At 54.9% G+C, this 24393-nt stretch overlaps 1 protein-coding gene across 6 annotated transcripts in view; it reads right to left on the bottom strand.

The window, feature by feature from the left end:
* Nucleotides 1-24393, bottom strand: part of SNED1 (sushi, nidogen and EGF like domains 1) — an 89756-nt gene that overhangs the window by 51593 nt on the left and 13770 nt on the right. For 5 of the 6 annotated variants that reach the window (XM_074398733.1, XM_039469739.2, XM_074398732.1 and 2 more), the window contains exons 2-6: nucleotides 8839-9126; nucleotides 5437-5577; nucleotides 4654-4816; nucleotides 2870-2995; nucleotides 2462-2575 (exon numbers count right to left, since the gene is read on the bottom strand). In XM_074398733.1, coding sequence (XP_074254834.1) covers nucleotides 2462-2575; nucleotides 2870-2995; nucleotides 4654-4816; nucleotides 5437-5577; nucleotides 8839-9126 — 832 coding nt within the window. The remainder of the gene's footprint in view (nucleotides 1-2461; nucleotides 2576-2869; nucleotides 2996-4653; nucleotides 4817-5436; nucleotides 5578-8838; nucleotides 9127-24393) is intronic. The other variant, XM_074398734.1, reaches the window with a different exon arrangement.

Here is a 24393-nt window from a genome sequence, read left to right on the forward strand (position 1 = left end):
GCAGGTGTGCCGGGCGGGGACAGCGGGGGTGCAGGAACCCACTCCCACTCTTGGGGACTGGTCTCTCCCCAGGAGGCTCTCATGCCAAGCAGACTGTGACAAGAGCTGTTGTCCAGGATGCAGGCCGTGACTGAGCCTGGAAGGGTGGGCGGCGCCCTGGGTGTAGGGGTGGAGCCTGGGGTGAGCAGCTGGGTGGACAGCCGGTGGCCTGTGAGAAACAGCCAGTGTGAAGGGGCTCCAGCTCCCAGGTACTGAGTGGGCGTGAGCTTGGGGAGCCCACCCCCTGCGCGGCCTCCTCACGGGATGCTGGCCCTCCTTGAGCCCAGAGCACCTGGCCCAGGCATCCCAGGTCTCTCCTTTGCCCCCGGGCAGCAGAGCCAGAAGCGGGGGAGCCACATTCCCTGTGTTACGGACAACTCACACCCAGACAAACTCAACATAGAAACCAGAGTGACGGCCAAGGCGTGGAGTCATGGGGGAATGGTGGGACCGTCTCCTTGGCACAGGAAAGAGACAGGAGGGCCTGGCCAGAGGGGCCAGAAGAGGTGCTGGTGGAAGGGCAGGTAAGCAGAGGCTGGCTCTGCCAACGGCTTCAGAAGGAGGTGTGGAAGCGCTGTGGCGGCTGACGGCACATGGTGATCCTGTCTCCCTGACCCCAGCTCCACTAGGCAGAGCAGCACGCACATCCTTGCCTCTAGCTGTGGGTGTCCCTGGACTCTGGGGGCCAAGGTGGCTTCCCAGACTAGGGAGCCTCTATGGGGGGCAGGGAGGCTTGTACCCAAGGCTTGGGCCACAATTGCACTGAGAAGGCCACGGCTCAGCTGGCATGCTGCAAAGCCAAGACCTCAACCAGGCTCCTGGCTCCAGGCCCCAAGCCCTTAGGGGACCTCACCAAGCTGTACATCGCAGAGAGGTGAGGGGCTCCTGGAGCCTGCGGCATAGACAAGGAGCAGCCCGTTCCTGGGAAGCTCTGCCCAGTCACCCTTGGGGACCCTCATCATAGACCTGGGTGCTTCTGCAGTGACGCCTCCCTGGCCACATCCCACAGGGAGGGCACTGAGCGGGAAGAAGGAGACCCTGCTGGCCTCCCTGGCCTTTGCCAAGGGCCAGAAGCCTGCCACAGCACCACCGCCACAGAAACCCGACTCACACCCGCCTTGAGATGAGAACACGTGGGCAAGCAGGGCAGGAGTTTCCGAACGAAGAGAAACTCCTTTGTGGGGCATCTGCTCTGACACTCTGGCTGTGGGGAGTGGCAGGGGCTGGGGCGCAAGGGACACTGGGGTCACTGTTGTCACCTATGTGTGATCTTTACAACACACTGACCAGCCCATCCCGCCAGGTGGGAGCTGTGCTTTGCTCCTGCGGACTGTGAAGTCACCTCCACTGCACTCCTGCAGAATTTCACGCTCATGTACTTTTAGGTGCAAAAGTTTCTTACTGCCACTGAATTATAGTTCTCTCTAATACAAACGTGTAAACATTGGCGTGAAATGCTTAAAACCCCACGACCATAAATATCTGATAAGAATTGCTTATAGATATAGTCACTATTTGAACACACAGATCTCAACAACCTACATGTTTTTATCAACAACGGTCGCCCATCAGCCGGTGCAGTCAGAGACCTGCACGCTTGGCCGAGCGGGGTGGGGGACAGCAGGTCACGGCGCTTTGATCTTAGGGGCTCCCTTTGCAAAGCTCCCTGAGTGGACCATGTCAGACGGTAAGATGGAGAGCATGGTGAGACGGAGAGCAGGAAAGGGGGTCCACCTTTCTTTACCAGGTGGGTGAAGGGCATGGGTGAGGGGCCGGAAGAGGTGCTGGTGGAAGGGTAGGTAAGCAGAGGCCGACTTTGCCAATCGCTTCAGAAGGGCTGAGCTCTGAACTTGAAGCAGAAGTGAAGGTGGAGACGGACTCCATGCCCCGCCTGGACGGTGAGACATCCTTGCCCTTAAGGCAGGGGCAGGAGAGAAACAGCCCCGGGAGCAGCTGGAGGGAGTCGCAGGACGTCTGTGCTCACAGCTGCGTGGCTGTGCCCTTCCTGCCCGCAGGGGCCCATGTGACCCCAGAAGCACCGCATGTCTGGGCTGAGGGGGTCTGACGGCCCCACCACACCCACAGGCAGGTTCTCACCCAGGCCCTGCTGCCCATCTGGCCCTGATCCTGGCCTGGTTTGGGACCTAAGCACAGGCCTGTTCGGAGGCCTCATCCCTGGTCCGAATGCCATGGCCTCGGAAGCTTGTGTGACTGTGGTCATGGCCCCAGCCCCCCACCCCGCCAGATATGGGCCTTTCCCCCGGCAGCCGGCTCCTCCCCTCCCCGCACGTGGCCTCCCCGGGCTGTCCACCTTGCAGCATGCACAGCCGCCGGACCTCCCCAGACCTCAGCCTCCTTCGGCGGTGTCTCCCGCCATCCTGCACCCAGCAGCACCATGGAGCACCCGGGGGGCTCCTCTTACCTGTCTCACAGGTAGGTCCCCCGAAGCCAGCCGGGCACTGGCAGCTGAAGCTGTTGATGCCGTGAGCACAGGTCCCGCCGTTCTGACAGGGCTGGGAGGCACATTCGTTCACGTCTGAAACGGGGCAGGAGCGGGATCCGGGCGTTTCCTCCGGGGCCCTGGGTTGGGCCGGGAGACGGAGCAACAAGCCCGAGACTGGCTCAGAGGGGCAGCAGCCACGCCCGCCCACGTGCTCACCCCAGGGGCCCACGGCATTTGGTTCCCAGTGGTCCCCTAAGCACGTCACCCATACCCCGGGGACAGAGACCCCTGAGCTGGGCCCCCGGGAGCTCGGGCCGCTGGCGGGGCCTGCAGTGCTCCCCGAGCCCAGAACAGCCAGCCGGGTGCCGCCCCGAGCCCGCCACTCACCCAGGTGGCACCTCCGCCCAGTGAAGCCCGAGAGGCAGGAGCAGGTGTAGGAGGGGTCGCCCGGGACACAGTCCTCGATGCACCTGCCGCCGTTGAGGCAGGGGCGCAGGGCCAGGCACACGGAGGCTGCAGACAGGGAGGGGCCGGAGCCTCAGTGGCCTCGGGCTCCGGGCTCCACTCCTCGGGAGAGCCACTCCCTTCCCTACCCCCGCCCCGCACAGATGGCCGGCCTCCGGATCCCGGGTGACCGCGGCAAAGCAGCCAGGGGCCAGGTTTCACGTCAGGTGGGAGCAGGGGCCGTTCTGTCGCTGTGGCCTCTGGGAACGTGGCTTCCCGTGGGGCAGACTCCCCAGGGAGGCTCACCCGCCCCTCCTGTCCCCTCCTGTCCCCTCCATCCCTCCCGGCGCTGCCTCAGGCAGTTCTAGAAACTGGCACACTCCGCCTCCCTCCCTGTTCCTGCTGGCGCTCAGCCGCGGTGCCAGTGTTCCTGGGACAAGGTGGGCCACGCAGGGGCGTGGCCGGGGCGGCAGGAGGGCTCTGTCCCTCAGATGCTTGAGGCTGCTCTGGGGCTCGAGGCGGCAGCTCCTGGGCTCCCTGTCCCTTGAGTCCCGACTCACTGAGCTCAGATGCAGGCTGGGGTCTCTGTGCACCCTGTGCACGGGTAGCTGGGGCCGCTCGGGTCTCCCTCATCACGGGGCCACCTGCAGCCCTCAGATGCATCTTCCCGCGCTGCACTCCCCACCCGGTGGCACGCCTCTACCCTCCCCACCCTCCACCCCGCGATGCGCCTCCATACCCCCCAAACTATCGCCCACGTCCAACCCTGTGGCACGCCTGCAGCCCCCACCCCTCACACCGCGGTGTACCTGTAACCCCCACCCCCACCCCCCACCCCAGCCCTGACCTCGTGTTGCGCCTGCACCCCAACTGCACCCCGACAGTGCTCCTCTTGCCCTGTGCCCATCGTGTTCTCTGGGGACCCAGTGTTGCAGAAAAGTGGCCCCTCTGCCCTCGAGGTAGCCTAGATGATCGAGGCTGGGAGGTGAGTCTGGGGCAGGTCCCAGCGTGGTCTCCCCGCGGCCCCGGCCTTGGCAGGGCTTGTGACGCGCAGCCCTGGTGGAGCCGTCAGTCTCCTGCCTGCGCCGCACGTGTAAGCAGCGATTTCGGAGGCTCCCCGGCTCCGGAGGCCGCACAGCAGCAGGGCTGGGGCTACACACCCGCTTCTGCGGCCGCCCTGGCTGCTCCCACAGGCCACGTGCCCACCCCTGGGGGGGCACCCACCCCATCCACTTGTGCACCCTGGGCTGGAAGGAAGGACCCCTAGAACTCCCGTGTCTACATGATGCTCGGGTTTGTGAAACAGACACCAGTCCCACAAGCAGCAAGCCTGCCAGCAGAAGCGGGGGCCTGGGCGATAAGGGCACCTGCCTCCCCGGTGGCCCTGGGGGTCAGAGACCACGTGCTGCTCCTCCCCCAGCCCAGGTGGGAGGCTGGGTGGGCATGTGGGGAAAGCACAGGCCTCGTGGGCTCCTCCTCCCCTGAAACCTGCAGTCCCCAGAGGCTTCCCTCCAACCCAGAGCAGTGTGTGTGTGGAGGTCTTCTCTAGGGGAAACAGGCTCCAGGACCAGCCAGGCTCTCCTTAGTTTCACGTGCCAGAGGTGGGCTGGGCTGGAGACCCCCCCCTCTCCCGGTCGGCATCCGGCCCCTCCTCTCCAGCTCGCCCCCTTTGCCGTCGGCCCCTTCCTCAGCCCGCTCCCACCCAAGCGGCTCCTCTGTCCTCTTACTTGTATGGGCGCAGCCCCCCACGCGCACCTGGGCATCATCGATTCTGAACGCCCAGCGCCCGGGCACGCCCACGTTGGTGGTGGTCTCCACGTCGGCCATGTCTGCTGTGCGCGAGCCGGGGATACTGAAGTAGCGCTGCCCGTCGCCTGCGTTGAAGCCAGCCTGGGGGCGGGGTGGGGCGGAGTGAGGGAGGCTGCTTCCCCAGCTCAGCAGAGGTTGGGGTTTCCCTGCCCCCACCATGTCCCAGCCAGGGTCCTGGGAGCCAAGGAGAGGGCTGGCCCTGGCCCCCCGGCCCTGTCCTCCGGCAGCTCACCCCTGGGCTCTTGGGCCTCCCCTAGGGTCAGGGGCAAGTATGACCCCAAGAGAACGCAGGTGGCCAGGAGGCTCGCGGGGCTGGGCGCAGCCCAAAGGCACTCTGGGGCCTTCGGAGCCCTGACCTGTGGCCCCTGTCCTGTTTCACTCCCCTAGCACCCGGGGTTTCCTGCCAGCGTGCTCCCTCAGGTCCCTGGCTAGGCCAGACTGCAGGGCACAGGGAGCAGAGGCCATTTCTGTTGCTGCTGCAGCTCTTGAACAGGGCCTGGGGGCGGTGCAGGGTGGGGCAAAGGTGCCTTTGGGTCTGAGGATGTCCTCAGGGATGGCTGTGGATGCCTCTCGCTGGCCTCTGCACCGAACCAGGGGGTCTACCTACTGGGAGTCCCTGCCTACCTCACCAGCTCATGACAGTGCTGGCTGTGGGGAGCGGGGTTCCAGAACACAGAGCGGAACCCCCTGCCCTCGCCTACCTGGGCTGCGATGCCCCCCAGGCCCGTGGCGTTGCCCCCGCTGCTGGCGTGTGTGCCTGTGGTCCACGTGATGGACTCGTAGTTGAAGATGGTGAAGGAGAGCTTGCCGTCTGTGATGAGCACAGTCTGGAACGTGTTGACCTGCGGGGAGAGGGGGCTGAACGGGGCCCTGAGCACCCCTTGGCCCAGGGATGCCCTGCCCTGTCCGCCTTCCCTGTACACTGTCGTTTTCCACTGGGCCCCTGGCTTGCTCAGTGCCTGTGTCCTCCAGCTGGGTAGGCAGCCAAGGCACAACCTTGGTGGCCGCATCCTCTGTTGTCTCCCAGCACCTGCCACCCATCAGAGGCCGTCCCCAACCCACAGCTGTTGCTGGAGTGAGTGAAGCACCCGGGGCAGGTGCAGGGCCAGCACGTGGGAGCAGACCCTGTCCCCCGCTCTTGGGGGCTCAGGCTCCCGCAGGGGTGGGGAGGGACAGAGTGCCGAGTGTTAGCACTCACTGAGCCACAGCCACAAAATCTCCCGTGTGAAATGAGCAAGACTGTAAAACGGAAAAGAGGAAAGGTACAAAGAAGCCAGGAAGAGCCGCGCTGCCGCGGGTCCCAGTCAGGCCTGGCGGCTTCGCAGACTTCCACTGCATGGGAATAGCGGTGGGCAGAGTGCAGGTAAGAGATGCCGCGTGAGGATCGAGGGAAGGATCCAGACTGTTTAAGAGACGATCTGGGGGCGAACAGGAGCCCCCGAAAGGATCAGATCAGAGTCCGCCTTTCCACACACACAAAGAAATCCCCAATCCAATAAAGGGAAAGTCCCAGAAAGTGCAGGCGAGTATCAGTAACTCAGGAGAGCGAAAGGACCTTCCAGCGTGATGTTCGTTCACAGCGAAAACCAAAGGAAGAATCACACACTTGACTGCGAAAGGCTTCTGGATACTGAGAAAAGCCGTGAAGACCACGCTAACGGCAAACGGCAAAGTGAACAACGCATTTGTAACGCGTACGGCAGCTAAAACTATCCAGACCCTTAATTCGAGAACTACAGATCAACGAGACCAAAAGCACGACAGAAAACATGTCAAAGGGTATGAACAGACACGTCATAGAAAACAGCTAGCCGATAACACCGGAACAAACGCACTAGAAATTCAAGATGTCATGGGTTTAAGCTGGAACGTGACAGCTGGGGTGCAAGGAAGGAGGCCCTTTTACATGTGGCTTCTGTGAGTGTGAATGTGGAGATTGGTTTTGTTTTTTTTTTTTGAGACGGAATCTCCCTCTGTCACCCAGCTGGCAGCTGGGGTGCGGTGTTGTGATCTCGGCTCGTTGCAACCTCTGCCTCCCGGGTTCCGGTGATTCTCCTGCCTCAGTGTTCCAAGTAGCTGGGATTACAGGCGTCCGCCACCACGCCTGGCTGATTTTCGTATTTTTAGTAGAGAAGGGTTTCAGCACGTTGGCCAGGCTGGTCTGGAACTCCTGATCTCAGGTGATCCACCTGCCTCAGCCTCCCAAAGTGCTGGGATTACCAGTGTGAGCCACTGCACCCGGCCTGAATGTGTAGATTTTTGAGAGGAAAGTTGGAATTCTGCAGGCAGCAGTCTCCCTTCTAAACATGCATGCCAGGACAGGATCATGAATAAGGTGACTTGGGCTATGCCATGCCTGCCTCAGGCCCCTGGGATTGCAGCTGTCCCGTCGTGGGGTGCATGTGAAACAAATTCACGCACCGCCTGGTGCCAGGCAAGCTTGCAGCCACTGAAGAAGATGCACGGTCATGCATTGCACTGACATAAAGTCAGCACCAGAGACTACGCGCTCTGCCTCAGGAAAGCAAGCCCACGTGCTAACAGCTGGAAAACGACCGAAGACGAGAGGGCTGCAGGATGGGCCAGTGGCACCGTGCAGGGACAGGGCAGACCAGAGCCAGTTAGTGCCCGGGGGCGCTCTGGGAGCTGGAGAGGCGCAATGAGCGGATGCACGGAGCTAACTGGCCATTTTCTGTCAATGGGCCTGCTCCTGGAAGTGCCCAGGCTGGGTTATGCTTCTGAGCACTTCCTGACACCTGGCCAGGTGACCCCTGGGCAGATGCGTCCTGTCTGCTTCATCTGGGCTGCCTGTGCAGTGACTAGAGCACTTGCCTGTCACTTAGAAGGTGCCTCTTCAAAGGTGTTTATTAAGTGCGTGAACGCACAGCTCTGCAGACGGCTGCTCTGCACCCACAGCTCTTTCCTAGGGAGTCACTGTCTGTCTCGTACAGTCATGACCCAGTGCAGGCCTGGCCACCGTAGGTGCTGGGGAAACACATCTGCCACCAGAGCAGCCACCACAGGTGCCGAGGAAACACATCTGCCACCAGAGCGGCCACCATCTGCCACCAGAGTGGCCACCATAGGTGCCGAGGAAACACATATGCCACGAGAACAGCCACCACAGGTGCCGAGGAAACACATCTGCCGCCAGAGCGGCCACTGGAGCTGCCGAGGAAACACACCTGCCATCAGAGCGGCCACCACAGGTGCCGAGGAAACACATCTGCCACCAGAGCAGCCACCATCTGCCACCAGAGTGGCCACCAGAGGTGCTGAGGAAACACATCTGCCACGAGAACGGCCACCACAGGTGCCGAGGAAACACATCTGCCACCAGAGCAGCCACCATCTGCCACCAGAGTGGCCACCAGAGGTGCCAAGGAAACACATCTGCCACCAGAGCAGCCACCGGAGCTGCTGAGGAAACACATCTGCCACCAGAGCGGCCACCAGAGGTGCCAAAGAAACACATCTGCCACCAGAGCGGCCACCAGAGCTGCTGAGGAAACACATCGGCCACCAGAGCGCCACCGGAGCTGCTGCGGAAACACATCTGCCACCAGAGCGGCCACTGGAGCTGCTGAGGAAACACATCTGCCACCAGAGCGGCCACCGGAGGTGCTGAGGAAACACAGCTGCCACCAGAGTGGCCAGCTGTCCTTGTTAGCGACTATCAGCTCACCAGAGCTCATCAAGCCTGCCACGTGGGGATTATTCTTGAGTCAACACTTCTGTCATGTTTGGCATTACCAAGGAATAGAGAATAAGCAGAGTAACCTTCCAGTTTAACCCTTTGTGTCCTGGGCCATTCCAAATGGAAATCCTCCTAACCCTATCAACCCACACGCCTCTCCCTGACATGCGAGCTGCTGCTTTGGGCATTTGGTGTTTCCCGGAGGCAGGTGGCTTCCAGGAGCACTGGGGAAGGTGGGGGCTATGTTCTCGTTGACTCTGGCTCTGTGGTTTCCACCACGTGTTCCCCTCTTGGGTATGGACCAGTGACTGTACCCCACCTGCCTCCATAAGTGGGGCCCTGGTGTGGGGAGACCCTGGATCCTAGCCAGACATCCCCCCTCCGCAGGACCAGTGCCTGGACTCACGGGGGATGAAGAACTGCCGCCAAAGAAGGTCACTCGGTACCAGGTGGCAACAAAAACCCAGGTGGCGGAGAAGTCCGGGAGCTCAGGGAAGTAGCGCCTGACATCCTCCGTGGCTCGGTGCAGCGTGGCTGGGTCGGTGGCCTCCCGGTAGTACACGTCGCCTGCACGCCGGTTGTCCACATCTGCCCAGAAGGCCGCCACCACGCAGCGGTCCTTGGCGATGGGGAAGGCCACCGGGGTGAACTGAGAAACCTCCTTCAGGAAGGAGATGATCCCATTGTTGTTTACCTGGGAGGCAGAAGGCCGGAGTGGGGGCTGTCAGGGCTGTGCGCAGGCAGGTGGCCCAGCAGCCTCCCCAGCCCCGCTGCGAGGCATCCTCTGAGGGGAAGCCAGCCTCAGGCAGGGCATCGCCAGGGTGGCCTGACAGCCCGTCCCTGACATGGGACCCCAGGGCTGCTGCACCCCCTCCTGCCAGGCTGTGTGCTCAGGGCACAGGCTCTGACCTGCATGCAGTACCCGACGCCCTGCAGAGTACCCAGCCCCGGATGGCTGCTGCGGGGGTAGGGAAGCCCCTCTTTCGGCCCTGGCCTCGGTCACTGGGGCCTTGGGCCTGCCCAGCAGCTACTGCTCCTCAGCTCTGCTCCAGCGGGGCCTCAGGAGGCGAGACGAAGCCCCATTATCTGAGCTAAGCCTGGGAAGGTGAGCAGGGGCACACTAGGTGGGATCAGCGGAGGGGTGCCCGCACTAGAGTGGAGGTGGGGATGGCCAAGGGCCAGCATGGCCGGGGAGGCTGGAGGGGCTGCAGTGGTCAAATGGGGGAGCTGTGCTCGGCCTCCGGCAGTGGGGAGCCCCAGGAGGCTTCTGGGCGGTACCTCTGCAGTGAGAGGCACGTGTTCCACCCTGACCCCATGCCCACTGCCACGTCCACCAGGTGGTTTCGCTGGCCACCTCTCTGTGCTCTGCTTTTCCTACTTACAGGAGGGGCCACAGCTGGAATGTTTGTGTTCCCCAGATTCCTACATTGAGATCCTAACTCCCAAAGGGATGGCGCTAGCACGTGGGGCCTTTGGGAGGTGACTGGGTAATAAAAGTGGCGCTCTCACGAATGGGGTTCACGCCAGGAGGTACATAAGAAGATGCCATCAATGACCCAAGAAGGCCCTCCCCAGTCACTGAGGCTGGCTGAAGGGCCTTGAATTTGGACTTCCCAGCCTCCAGAACTGTGCAAAGTAGGCTTCTGGAGCCTGCGAGCCACGCGTCTGAGCTGATGAGGGCACGGGCTCCGACCTCTCAGGGTGCAGGGACCCGGGTGAAGGGGCTGCCGGTCTCGGAGCTCAGCCCGACACCGTCATGATGGGCCACCAGGAAGAATGTCCCAGAACCCGGCTTTAGAAAGACCCTCTGCACTTCCCCTCTGAGTGAATCCTGGAACGGGGACTAAGGTAGTCCCCAACTGGCAGCACCCTGCCGTCCACACAGAGGGAGCACCCTGCCGTCCACAGAGAGAGCACCCTGCCGTCCACACAGAGGGAGCACCCTGCCGTCCACAGAGGGAGCACCCCGCCGTCCACACAGAGGGAGCACCCCGCCTTCCACACAGGGGGAGCACCCCGCCGTCCACACAGAGGGAGCACCCCGCCTTCCACACAGGGGGAGCACCCCGCCTTCCACACAGAGGGAGCACCCCGCCTTCCACACAGGGGGAGCACCCCGCCTTCCACACAGGGGGAGCACCCCGCCGTCCACACAGGGGGAGCACCCCGCCGTCCACACAGAGGGAGCACCCCGCCTTCCACACAGAGGGAGCACCCCGCCATCCACACAGGGGGAGCACCCCGCCTTCCACACAGGGGGAGCACCCCGCCATCCACACAGGGGGAGCACCCCGCCTTCCACACAGGGGGAGCACCCCGCCATCCACACAGGGGGAGCACCCCGCCTTCCACACAGGGGGAGCACCCCGCCTTCCACACAGGGGGAGCACCCCGCCATCCACACAGGGGGAGCACCCCGCCTTCCACACAGAGGGAGCACCCCGCCGTCCACACAGGGGGAGCACCCCGCCTTCCACACAGGGGGAGCACCCCGCCATCCACACAGGGGGAGCACCCCGCCTTCCACACAGGGGGAGCACCCCGCCATCCACACAGGGGGAGCACCCCGCCTTCCACACAGGGGGAGCACCCCGCCTTCCACACAGGGGGAGCACCCCGCCGTCCACACAGGGGGAGCACCCCGCCTTCCACACAGGGGGAGCACCCCGCCTTCCACACAGGGGGAGCCCCCTGCCTTCCACACAGGGGGAGCACCCCGCCTTCCACACAGGGGGAGCACCCCGCCATCCACACAGGGGGAGCACCCCGCCTTCCACACAGGGGGAGCACCCCGCCTTCCACACAGGGGGAGCACCCTGCCTTCCACACAGAGGGAGCCCCCTGCCGTCCACACGGGGGAGCACCCCTGCCATACAGAGGGAGCACCCCTGCCTTTTACACAGAGGAAGCACTCCTACCTTCTACACAGAAGCAAAGAAAAACCCTCTCTCGAGGAAGATGGCATCATCTTAGGCTTCAATTTACTCCTGCAAACAATTTTTCAAATACACAATCAAAGATAATTGGCCACCCAAGGAAGCAAGGTCCCACCAAGCGGAATAGACAGAAATGACAGAAACAGCAGTTACTAGAATGATCAAACTCAGAACATGAAATAACCAGGTTCAAAGAGATCAACACAAACTTGAAGAGTTTTATCAGAATAGTCAAAACAAACTTGGAAAGGAAGTACAGTATTGGAAGACTTGTACTTCCAGGGTTCCAGACTGACTACAGATCTCTAGTCATCAGTGTGGTGCTGGCATCAAGACGGATGGAATAAAACGGAACCCAGAAACAAGCCCTCGATATATCATCAAATGATTTTCGCAAGCATGCCAAGACCATTAGTGAGGAAAGGGCAGTCTTTTCAACAAATGGTTCTCGGAAAACTGGACTTCCACATGCAAAAGAATGAAGCTGGGCCCTTACCTCACACCATATACAAAAATTAACTCAATGTAGAGCCAAAACCTAAACATAAGAGCAAAGGCTGTAAAACTTTTGAAGAAACCATAGGGCAAAAGCTTCATCACATTGGACTTGGCAATGATTTCTTGCTATTACACCAAAGACTCAGGCAACAAAAGAAAAAATAGACAAATTGAACTTCACGAAAATGAAAAACTTTTGTGCATGAAAATATACCATTAGCAGAGTAAAAAGGCAACCTGAAAACAGAATAAGAGAAAATATTTGCAAATTGTATGTCTGATAAAGGATTAATATCCTGAATATAGAGAGAACTCCTAAAACTCAACAACAACAAAAAACTTGTTTCAAAAATGAGAAAGGGCTTGAATAGACATTTCTCCCAAGGTACACAAACGGCCACTCAGCACATACGTTCAGCATCACTGCCATTAAAAAAACAAACCCAAGAAAGGAACAAGTGTTGGTGAAGATGCAGAGAGACTGGAATCCTCGTGCGCTGTTGCTGAGAGTGGAAAATGGTGCAAGTGCTGTGGAAAATGTGTGATTCCTCAAAATTAAAAATGGAATTACCACATGACCCAGCAATTCCACTTCTGGGTCTACAACCAAAAATAATCAAAAGCAGGGCCTTGAAGAGATTGATATTTGTAGACACATGTTCATAGCATTATTATTCACAATGGCTAACAGCTGGCAGGAACCTGAGTGTCCACTGAGGAGGAATGGGTCAACAAAGAGCAGCATGTCCATACAATGGAATATTATTTAGCCTTAAAAAGTAAGGAAATCCTGGCCAGGCACAGTGGCTCACACATGTAATCGCAGCACTTCAGGAGGCTGAAGCAGGTGGATCACCTTAGGTCAGGAAGACCAGCCTAGCCAACATGGCAAAAAACCGTCTCTACTAAAAATACAAAAATTAGCTGGGCATAGTGGCACATGCTTGTAATCCCAGCTACTTAGGAGGCTGAAGCACAAGAATCATTAGAACCTGGGAGGTGGAGGTTGCAGTGAGCTAAGATTATGCCACTGCACTCCAGCCTGGGTGACAGAGTGAGATCCTGTCTTTGAGAAAAAAAAAGTCGGGGGGGGGGGGTGGTAAGGAAATCCTGACACAAGCTACAATATGGCTGAACCTTAAAGACATTATGCTAAGTAAAATAAGCTCGTCAAAAAGACAAATGCTATCTGATTTTGCCTATATGAGGTACCCAGAGGAGTCAAATTCATAGAGACAGAAAGTAGAAAGATGATTTCCAGGTAGTGAAGGAAGAGGGGAATGGGGACTTACTATTTAACAGGATTAGAGTTTCAATTTTGAAAGATGAAAAGAGTTCTGTGGGTGGATGTTGATAATGATTATACATTAATGTGAATGTACTTTGATCACTGAACTGTACATTTAAAAATGGCTATGATATTAAATTTTATGTTATGTGTATTTTGTCACAATGAAATAATTGAGAGAATAAGACTAGGAAGAAAAATTTAAGCAGGAATATAAATTATTTAATCAAAACACATTTAAAGAACCAATGAACAGGACATAAGTAACTAACAGAAGTTAAGAACTGACTGGATAGAATGAAGAGCAGATTTGATGCATTGAAGGAAGAACTATTAACTGGAACTATAAGGTCAGAAGAAACTATCCTGACACAAGGAAATGTTTTGAACAGAGACAAAAAGATGGAGAAAACAGAAGAAAGGATGAGACATAATGGAAAACAGTAAGATGACCAAACAAATCCCAACGTGGAGCGCCAGAAGGAAAGGAGACACCGAGGCAAGGGTGAGCATTTTTCAGAACTGACAAAAGACATCAAGCCATACGCTCAGCAATCCCAGTGATTCACTAGCTAGAAAAATAAAAACAAAGCCACATCAAACAAACGTTGGAAATGCAGAAGGTCAATGACAAGGAGACAATCTGAATTATTTTTTCTTTTTCTATTGCTGCTGCACAAATTATTCACAAGGAGACAATCTTTTTTTTTTTTTTTTGAGATGGAGTTTCACTCTTGTTGCCCAGGCTGGAGTGCAATGGCGCGATCTCGGCTCACCGCAACCTCCGCCTCCTGGGTTCAAGCAATTCTCCTGCCTCGGCCTCCTGAGTAGCTGGGATTACAGGCACGCGCCACCATGCCCAGCTGATTTTTTGTATTTTTAGTAGAGACGGGGTTTCACCATATTGACCAGGATGGTCTCGATCTCTTGACCTTGTGATCCACCTGCCTCGGCCTCCCAAAGTGCTGGGATTACAGGCATGAGCCACTGCGCCCAGCCTGAGACAATCTTAAAAAGAAAAAAAACAGATTACCACTGGGGACAGTGCAATAGGCTGACAGCTGACTTCTGATAAACAACAAGGAAAGCTGGAAAACGGTGGAATCGTAGTTTCAAGGTGCTACAAGAAAACGGCCAAGAAAAGAAAAAAACAAAAACAACAAAAACCCTCCAAACAAAAATGACACAACTGCCAACTTAAAGTCTTACATTCAGATGAAATGCCCTTTACAATGGAAGGCAAAATAAAGGCAATTCGGGTAAATAATGCACAGCAGACCCATACTAACCGAGAAGTTAATGGATCAGCTTCAAGTCAGACAGAAATGTAAGATCAAAGGTGTAAGAAGGCAGGAAGGGAAAATGAAATATAAAGAAATAATGTATGCTGCCCTGTGAAATGGTTTAAAAAATCTATAGAATTAAAATTCATGACAACAATATACACCGAGGATAAATCATGTTCAAGTGTCCCAAGGTCATTGCATTTCCCAGAAGGAGGATGAAGGTATAAATGAACCTATCAGTGAATTGTAATAAATTAAAAGTGTGTATTGTATTGTCTGGGGCAGTGGCCCCCAACCTTTTTGGTAACAGGGACCAGTTTCATGGAAGACAATTTTTCCGTGGACTGGGGTGGGGGCCGGGGGGTGGTTTAGGATGAACTTGTTCCACCTCAGATGATCAGGCATTAGTCAGAGTCTCACGAGGAGCACACAACAGCTCCCTCGCATGCACAGCTCACAACAGGGTTTGTGCTCCTATGAGAATCCAGTGCCACTGCTGATCTGACAGGAGGCTGACCGCAGGCGGTAACGCTCACCCTCCTGCTGCTCGCGCCTGCTGTGAGGCCACACACAGACCAGTACTGGTCTGCAGCCCCAGGGGTTGAGGACCCCTGGTGTTGAGTATTCACCAGAAGAATAGAAAGTGTCCATATTCTATGCTGACCGAGGGGTCACAAGGCATGATTGGCCAGGCATGGTGGGTCGTGCCTGAAATCTCAACACTGCGAGGCCGAGGCAGGCAGATCACCTGAGATCAGGAGTTAGAGACCAGCCTGGCCAACACAGTGAAACCTTGACTTTACTAAAAATACAAAAGAAATTAGCCAGGCACGGTGGTGGGCACCTGTAATCCCAGCTACTCGGGAGGCTGAGGCAGGAGAATCGCTTGAACCAGGAGATGGAGTTTGCAGTGAGCCGAGATCAAACCAGTGCATTCAGCCTGGCCAACGGAGCGAGACTCCGTCTCATTAAAAAATTAAAAACAGATGAAGAAATAAAATAAGGCACGATACGTAAAACATGGCAAGAAAGGAGAGAGAAAGAAATACACAACAGGTGGGAAATTTTGCACAAAAAAGGTGGTAGAGTGGCCGAGCACGGTGGCTCGTGCCTAGAATCTGAGCACTTTGGGAGGCTGAGGTGGGCGGATCATGAGGTCAGGAGTTCAAAACCAGCCTGGCCAACATAGTGAAATCCTTTCTCTACTAAAAATACAAAACAAATTAGCCAGGTGTGGTGGCGGGCACCTGTAGTCCCAGCTACTTGAGAGGCCGAGGCAGGAGGGTCACTTGAACCCAGGAGGCAGGAGGGTTGTTGAACCTGGGAGGCAGAGGTTGCAGTGAGCTGAGATCGCACCACTGCACTCCAGCCTGGGTGACACAGAGAGACTGCCAAAAAAAAAAAAAAAATGACAATGAATTAAATGTTGCAATTTGAACTATCCAAATGCTAATCAAAAGCAAGAGCTGGTACAATTATATTATCATCAGATTAAAAAGCCATAAGGCAAAAAGCATTGCTAGAGGCAAAGAGGGTCACTTCATCATTATAAAGCTACAAGAGCTCGCATCTGTGTACACCTAAGAGTGAGGCCTCAGCACACACAGGCGAACAACGGACAGAAGGAAACGGTTCAACTCACAATCATGGTGGGAAGGTCAGTGTATCTTCTCTGGTAAAGGACCAGGTGCAGACAAAGATAATACGTCAGAACATGGAAAATTTGAACAATGCAACTAATAAATGACCTAATAGACATCACAACAGAACTTTTTTTTTTTTTTTTTTTTTTTTTTTTTTTTTTACCACATATGGGGCCATAAAGCAATTGCCAACAAATTTGAGATGCTTGCAAAACCTACAGACATTGTTCTTTATCCACAGTGTAATTGTACTAGAAATAACTTAAAAAGTAGACGTTAAGAAATACAAATTCTCATCATCAGGAAATGGAGGTAAAAAATAAAAGAGAAATATAAGTAACTCTGTAAAGAAATATAACAAAAAATGCTATTTAGCAAAAACTCGTGAGGATGTGGAGAAAGCAGAACTTCAACGGAAATTCACGGTATTACATGCATATTTTAGTGTCCATATATAGTAAATAAACACAAAATTTAATAAACTCATATATAGTAAATATACTAAACACAGTTTGGTAAATAAAATCATATATAGTAAACTCATATGTAAGGGAAGAAAAAATAAAAATTAAGGGCAGAAGTTCGTAAAATAGAAAACAAATGCTGAATAAAGAGAATCATCAACAAAGCCAAAACTTGTTTAAATGAATAAAATAGATAAACTTCTGGTGAAAGTGATTAAGAAAGGGAAAGCACAAATTGCTTAAGACTGAAAAAGACACGACCATTTCAGCCCCTGACACAATCAAAGAAGCTAATCAGAAGATTTTATAAACATCTGTATAATAATATTTTCAAATATTTTAGGTAAAATATAAATTTTTTTTGAGAAATACAACTTACCAACACCAGCTTTAGAAGAAATAATGGAGGAAGGAATGTTACCATAACAGAGGAATGACGTCTGGTAGAGGAAGGACAAAGGCCACCGTGGCTCACGTTAGGAGAAAGGAGAAGTCTCTGAGGACCCCAGTGGAGAATGCCCCTCACAAGTGGTCAGTGTTTGCAGTGGTTAGGGGTGGGCAGAGTGAGTTCCTTTACACTCTACCGAGTCTACCTGTTGATAAAGCTGAGCAGTGAGGGGTAGGCTGGAAACAAGGCCACCCAATTTAGCTGTTGTCATCACAAAGGTGCCACGGATATTCGGTGGGGGAAAGAATGGAATCTTCAACAAGTGGTGCTGGTAAAACTAGATATCCCTATGAAAAGTAGAAAGCTAGATCCCTACCTCACAACACATACAAAAATTAACTCAAGATGGATCAAAGACCTAATTAAGAGCTAAAATTATAAACTCTTAGAATAAAACACAGGTGTAAATCTTTGGGACCTTGGATTATCCCATGGTTTCTTGGATACGACACCAAAAGCACAGGCAACAAAAGAAAAAATAGATGAACCAAATATTGTCAGAATTGAAAACATTTGTGCTTCAAAGGATGCCTTTAGAAAATGAAAAGGCAACCCACAGGGAGAAATACCTGCAAGCCATAATCAGATAGCCAGAAGATATAAAGTCCTACTACAACTCCATAACAACAAGGTGAATAGGCATTATCATGGAGCAGATTTAGAAGGAGACAGTAACATACAGAAAGACGCCTGACAGAATTAACTATTACTGAGATGCAGAAAACACACTTTTCACCAGGCAGGACAGCTGTGATGAAAAAGACCGACAATCACCAGGGCTGATGAGAAACTGGAGCCTCCTCCCTTGCCAGTGGGATATTAAATGGTACAGCTGCTTTGGAAATAGTCTGGCATTTCCTCAAATAATTAAAGAATTAATATACACATCAGCAATTCCACTTACACTATCACATATGCTCAGGACAACGGACACGTGCACAGAAAAATGTTTACGTAAATATTCACGGGAGCTTCACTCACAACGGCCAAAAAAGACGACCAGTCCCGATGCCCATCCACTAATGAATGAACGGACAGGGACAAACAAATACTATCTGGCAATAAGAAGAAGTGAAGTGCTGATCCACGCGACAACATTGATAAACTCTGAAAACACGTTAAACGAAAGAGGCCAATCCTGAAAGGCAATGCCTCTATTTGTATGAAATGTCCACAAGACAAATCCCGGGGAGACAGAGGAGAGGCTGTGGCTGTCTGGAGCTGTGGTAAATGGGGGGCTGGGCTGAGGGCTAAAAGGCAAGTGGTTTCTACTCAGGGTAAGGAAAAACGTGCCAGAAAGTGGTGATGGGTATACAGTTCTGTAAATGTGTGAAGAGCCACCTATTTGTACACTTTACAACAGTGAACTGCATGGTGCGTGAATAGAAAGGGAGGGAGGGGCGGTAGAAGGGAGGGGCCTCTGAGCCCGGACCCTCTCTGGATGTGGGAAGTGCAGGGGTGGGGAAGAGGGGTGGGTGCTGACGAGGAGCTAAGGGCTGGAGGGGCACGGGACCCCAAACTTCTGTGACACTCTCGTGGACCCAGACAGCTGTGCAGGCGAACGTGTCCCCATAGGGACGGAGGCACCAGAACTGAAGCGAGGGGTCTGCAGAGGGGTGAAGTGAGCTCCAGGGTGGGATCTGGGTGTGCGCAGCTTTCACATCTGAAGGTGGACTTGCTGTTGACCTGGCATTTCCCACCCGCGTGTCCCAGTCCTGTGGTGTCCGGGGACTTTCAGGGACTGCGGCATGCAGAGATAAGAGGGGACCCGTGGATGGCCCCTCCCTTCCCCTCTGTCCCTTCTGCAGAAACAGTGGGGAGCCCAAGAGAAGGGAAGCCCGCTGGAGTGGACAGGCCACTTCCTAGCCCCGCACCAGCCCCTGCCCAGGGCGGGACCCCGCTTCACCCTCTCCAAGGGGGGTGGCTACTGGCCTGCAGTGAGCACTTGTAGGAGCAGAGCGTGACCCCTGAGGGCTTTGTGATTCGGCGACCTGACCCCCCATTTTGGGGTTTTTTAACTTGGTCACATAAGGGCAGTGCCCAACAGCCCCCTAAAGGAGGTGGCATGTTCAAAAGTACCAAAGCCAAGAGCCATCTTGGATTTACAAGAAAAAATGGCAGCAACCCCTTTATGGAAGCTCAGCTTCCAGTCCAGTGCCTGCAGTGAGCCACTGGCTCTGTGGGGTGCTTGACTCACGGGGCCCTCGATGCCTGGGCCTGGTTCAAGGATGGTCCGGCTAAGAAGGAACCCAGTGGCATGCCCTGGGCAGTGGCTATCCAGCGCCAGCACCAACTCTGGGGGACAGCGCAAGACCAGTGAGCATCGGGGCTGGGCTGGAAGCTGCCACCCTGGCCTTAGGACTCTTAGGGACCAGAAACATCGGAGTTTTACTGAATTCTGGTTGTTGCAAATGGTCTGGTCTGTCCAGGAGCCAGCAGGCTTTCTGGGAAGGGCCAGATCAAAATATTTCTGGCCCTGTGGACCACACGTGGTCTCTACTGCACATTCTTTTTTGCTCTTTTTGTTTTTGCAGCCCTTTAGAAGTAGTCAGAGCATTCTTAGTGCACAGGGCATACACAAACAGGCCTTGAGTCAGATGTGGCACCTGTCCTCGGTGGACCCCAGCCTGCCTCCGGAAACAGGGTTTGTGGGAGCACCGCTGAGCACACTCATTCACGTCCTGTCTGTGGCTGCCTTCTCACAACAGCAGAGACCCTACGGCCTGGAAAGCTGAAAACAGTCACTCCCTGGACTTCTGCAGAAGAGGCTGCTGCCGCCGTCTGCGGTCTGGTGCCCGGGACACCGACATCCTCACACTGGGGGCCTGCTGGGGTGCAGACAAATCCTGGCCACTGTTGCACAGCCAGGGCTGCTCTCATAGGTGCCCACACTAAGGGGTGCTCTCTGGTCAGACCACGCTGCCTCCTGGATCCCTCTTGGGCTGGAAGTGGCCAGGCAGCCATTATCGTGGATGGGGACAGGGGCCCCACGCTGCATGTGAGTTGGCGTGCATGGGCTGGCAGAAGCGACTTCCACATACCAAGCCAATGTCTCCTGACAGAAGCTGGCCTGCCTGTCTCACTGTGGGGAACGCCTGCCCCCACCCCCAGGACCACCAGTGGGGTCCACTCTCCAGGTTACTGTGCTGCTGTTCCAGTCCGATCAGCCCGCCGTAGCCACACCGCTGATAGCCTTCGACTTCCTGGGCGATTTGCATCTGACAGTGAGGCTCCCTCTGCCTCGGTCCCTCAGCCATGGGTCACTCGTCAAGTACTGACGGACATCCCGGGATCCCTCCCACCCACAGGCTCCCGGTGTTTTCAACCCTGGGTCAGCCGCCAGAGCTTGAAATTGCCTCTGTAATCACCGGCAGTGGTGTCAAAGATCAACAGGGCAGTCGAACTCCTTGCGTGGGTCACAAGGATAATAGCCAGGCCTCAGACGGCATCCTGGCTCTCGAATCAGGCCTACGGGGCTCTGTGGGACTCTTCGCAGCTGACTGTGCTGGGGGCCCCGAGGGTCCTGCTGCGGGGGTCCCGTGGGCAGCAGCCTTTACCGCTTGCCACGGAGGGGAGCAGAAGGGTCTGGTTCTGGCTGCCAGCGTGGCACACGGGTGTGGACAGCTGAGTTTGGCCAAGCATGTGTGAGGCTGCGGAGGTGGCTTGGTAGGAGAGGCGCCCTGCGTGCCCGATGCCTCTGCACGTTTTTGCCAGCTGCAGGAGAACAGAAGGCCCTGTCTGCTGTTTGCCTGGCTCACTTCCTAGGGCTGTGTTTGCAGAACCCTCCTCGAGGGATAAAGTGCTTCCTCCTCAGGGGCGAAGAGCAGGCTTGCTCTGGAACAGCTGCATCCCCCAAGCTCTGGGTTTCTTGGCTGTGATGCAAACCCACAGGCCACGGCATCTCCCTGGTCCCCTCCACGCCGCGCCAGGAGGACTCGGAGAGCTGCAGAAACCCACACAAACCTTCACTTCTGCTGCGTGCTGTGCAGAGAGGCTCTGACGTGGGAGCCTCACGCTTTCCGCCAGTGCCCGTGAACCAGTAACAGGGTCACTTGTTAGCTTGTAAGGAGGGTACAATCTTGACATTTTATATAAAACGAAAAACTGACAATGCAACTTACCAAATGTAAGTAGAAATAGAAAATGCAACTTCTTATATAATCATTAAATTGAATTAATATTCAAAAATTTCCCAGCAGGAAACTCTAGGTCCGCATGGCATCACCAGTGAGTTCCACCAAACGTTCGGGAAATAATTCCAGAGACACACAGACTCTTCTAGATAGAAGAGACCGTTTGGTGAGGCTGCTGTAACCTGGGTACTACAATTTAGCACAGACAGCACACAAATCGGTAACTACACAAACGGCCGCTTGCTAAAACCTTCAATGGATGATGAGCAAACTGAACTCAGCAACATACAAAGAGGATAATTCTCCACCACGACGAGGCTGGGTTTTTGTCAGGAACACAGCTATGCTTTATATCCAAAAACCAATTAATTTAATTTGCCATTAGCTTTATCAATCTAAATGACCCACGTAACAGATTAAAGGAGAAAATCATATTATTATCTTAATTCGTATAGAGGAGCCTTGGAATAAGGGCCGACATCCATTTGTGATTAAAACCCTGGGACAGGCTGGGCTCACCCGAGGCGCAGAAGGCCACTGCAGGCCAACAGGGCCTCGGACGCACGCAGCGTGTTCAGCGCTGAGCCCAGACGCTTGCTTTCCGAGGCTCGGAACGAGCCGAGGGTCCCCCAGCACCACTGCTATGAGGCGGTTCACGGAGGTCTCGGAAGCGCAGGAAGACGCCACAATGTGTCAAAGAGTCAAACGACTGGGGAGGAGCCCGTGGCTGCACGTGGACGTGGGAACCTCAAGGACGCTGCGCAGAGATGATTTACCAAGACTCGTGGGTGTTGTTAGGCAGTTGGATATAAAGTTAGAAAATGTAAAAGATCAATTGTCATTCTATGTACCAGCAATAACCAGAAAACGAGGTCAAAGAAAAGATGCTGTTTATGCTAGCGTGAAAAAATCTAGCACCTAATTCGGAAACCTTGCTGGCAATGTTAAAGTCAGCCTGAGTAAGTACAGAAAGAAGCCACATTCCCAGATCGCACAGCTCAGCATCGTAGGGGGATCGGTGCTCCTCGCACTGATCTGTATGGTCAATTCAGTCCCAACAAACATCCCAACAGGTGTGGGGATACGTGCGTAACGTGATAAGCCAACTCCACATTTTACATGAAAATGCAAAGTCCAACATAACCAAGACCCTCTTGTGAAAAACAGGGCGGAAGGCCCTGCTCTCGGAGATGCCAGCATTGCTCATCAGGCCACAGTGCCCAGCTGTCCTGCTCAGGGACGGAGAAGCAGGGGAGAGAGCCGGGCACAGCAGAACAGCCGGGCACAGCCGCGGGGCTGCGGAGAGGCGGCTTTTCCACGGGGTGCTGGCCCTGCTCTGCTTTCCTTCCAGAGGGAACCCGCATGCCTCTGACCTCGGGCCACACAGTAGGATCACCTCCAGGTGTGCTGGAGCCCTGAACGTGAAGGACGAAACAAAACCGCTACAGGACGTGGAAAGCAGTGCGAGGATTTACTACAGTAAAATTCACTCCTCTGTCCGCCCACGGATGCCAAAAGAGGGCGAAGAAGCGCGGGATGAGAAGGGACACGTGGAACGCTGACGCTCTGCTGTTACAAGGAGCCCCCACAGATCAGCGAGAACGAAGGTAACTCCACAGAAAAGAGGGGAAAGACTTCAACAGTCACCCCACAGAAGACGAAATCCAAGGGCAAGTGACGGAGGCTGGCTCAGCTCATTCACGGACACGAAAAGTGGCCTCCCGCCACGTAGCTGCCTCATCTGCAGAAGCGTCGGCCGGGGTGTGGTGCCGGGAGCAGCCACGTGCCACACATCCCACGGCTCAGAATCCCACTCCTGGGTGTGGACGTGACACAAATGTGGCCTTGTGAGCACTGGGACGTGCCTTCAAGAGTTTTCACACACAGCACTGTTAGGAGTCGTCCAGGCCTGGGGCGGCGGCTGAGGCGGGCAGATCACCTGAGATCAGGAGTTCAAGACCAGCCTGACCAAGACGGTGAAACCCTGTCTTTATTAAAAATAACAAAAATTATCCGGGTACAGTGGTGTGCACTTGTAGTCCCAGCTACTTGGGAGGCTGAGGCACGAGAATGGCTTGAACCCGGGAGGCGGAGATTGCAGTGAGCCGAGACCGTACCACTGTCCTCCATCCTGGGCGACAGAGCGAGACTCCATCTCAAAAAAAAAATAAAAAGAGTACTCTAAAGCTAGGAACAGTTCCACCTAAAAAATAAAAAATACAGAACTAACGTATGGCCGGCAACACCACTTCTGAGTATGTACCCAGTGAAATGAAATCAGCATCTCAGAGAATATCCGCACAGACTCGATCTAAGTGTTTGCGGACGGATGGATACACAAAATGTGGTGTATCTCACAGACATGCGCACACACAGCGGAACATGATTCAGCCACACAAAGAAAGGGAGGGTCCGGCCATCTGCAACAACAGTGAAGGACGCTGTGCTCAGCGAAATAAGCCAGGCAGAGCGAGACACGACTCGGCCAGGTGTGGTGGGTCACGTCTGGAACCCCCAGCTCTTTGGGAGGCTGAAACAGGAGGATTTCTTGAGGCCGGGAGTTCAAGACCAGCCTGCACTGTCAGGCCTGCGAGTCCAAGCCTGGCCATTACAGCCTTGGTGATGGAGACATACACCTCTGGATGGTCCCCAAGAGCCAGGAAGTCTGAAGTAACCACAAGTAACCAGGCGGCCACAGAAAGAAGTGAAGCAGCTTGTTCCTGCCTCGACTCCCTGCAACATGACACCATTGTTCCCGCTCAGCCTGGCGGGATTTCCCCCTGGACACCGGGTTTCGAAAGACACCCACCCGTGTGATGTGTAATTGACACCTCCCCTCTGCTTGCAACTGATACCCCCCCACCCTATGATCATGCCTGTTTGTAGCAGATGATCCCTACCTTTGTGACCATGCATCCAGGGACGCCCTTCACCTCTGTAAAACAGACTGCCACTTGCCCCAACCTATAAAACCAACTCCTATCCCCCTGCCCTCTGCTGACACCTTTTCGGCCTCAGCCCACCTGCACCCAGGTGAATAAACAGTCATATTGCTCACACAAAGCCCATTTGCGGGGGTCTCTTCCTTCAGCGCACGCATTTTAACATGAACAACATAGCAAGACCCTGTCTCTACAAAAAAAGAAAAACAAGCTGGGCGTGGCGGTGCATGCCTGTAATCCCAGCTACTAGGGACAGGCAGGTGGGGCGGGGCGGGTGTGGCTGAGGGCGAGGCTCACTGGAGCCCATGAGTTGCAGGTTACAG

Source organism: Saimiri boliviensis, chromosome 5, assembly GCF_048565385.1.
Source record: "Saimiri boliviensis isolate mSaiBol1 chromosome 5, mSaiBol1.pri, whole genome shotgun sequence".
NCBI lineage: Eukaryota > Metazoa > Chordata > Mammalia > Primates > Cebidae > Saimiri > Saimiri boliviensis.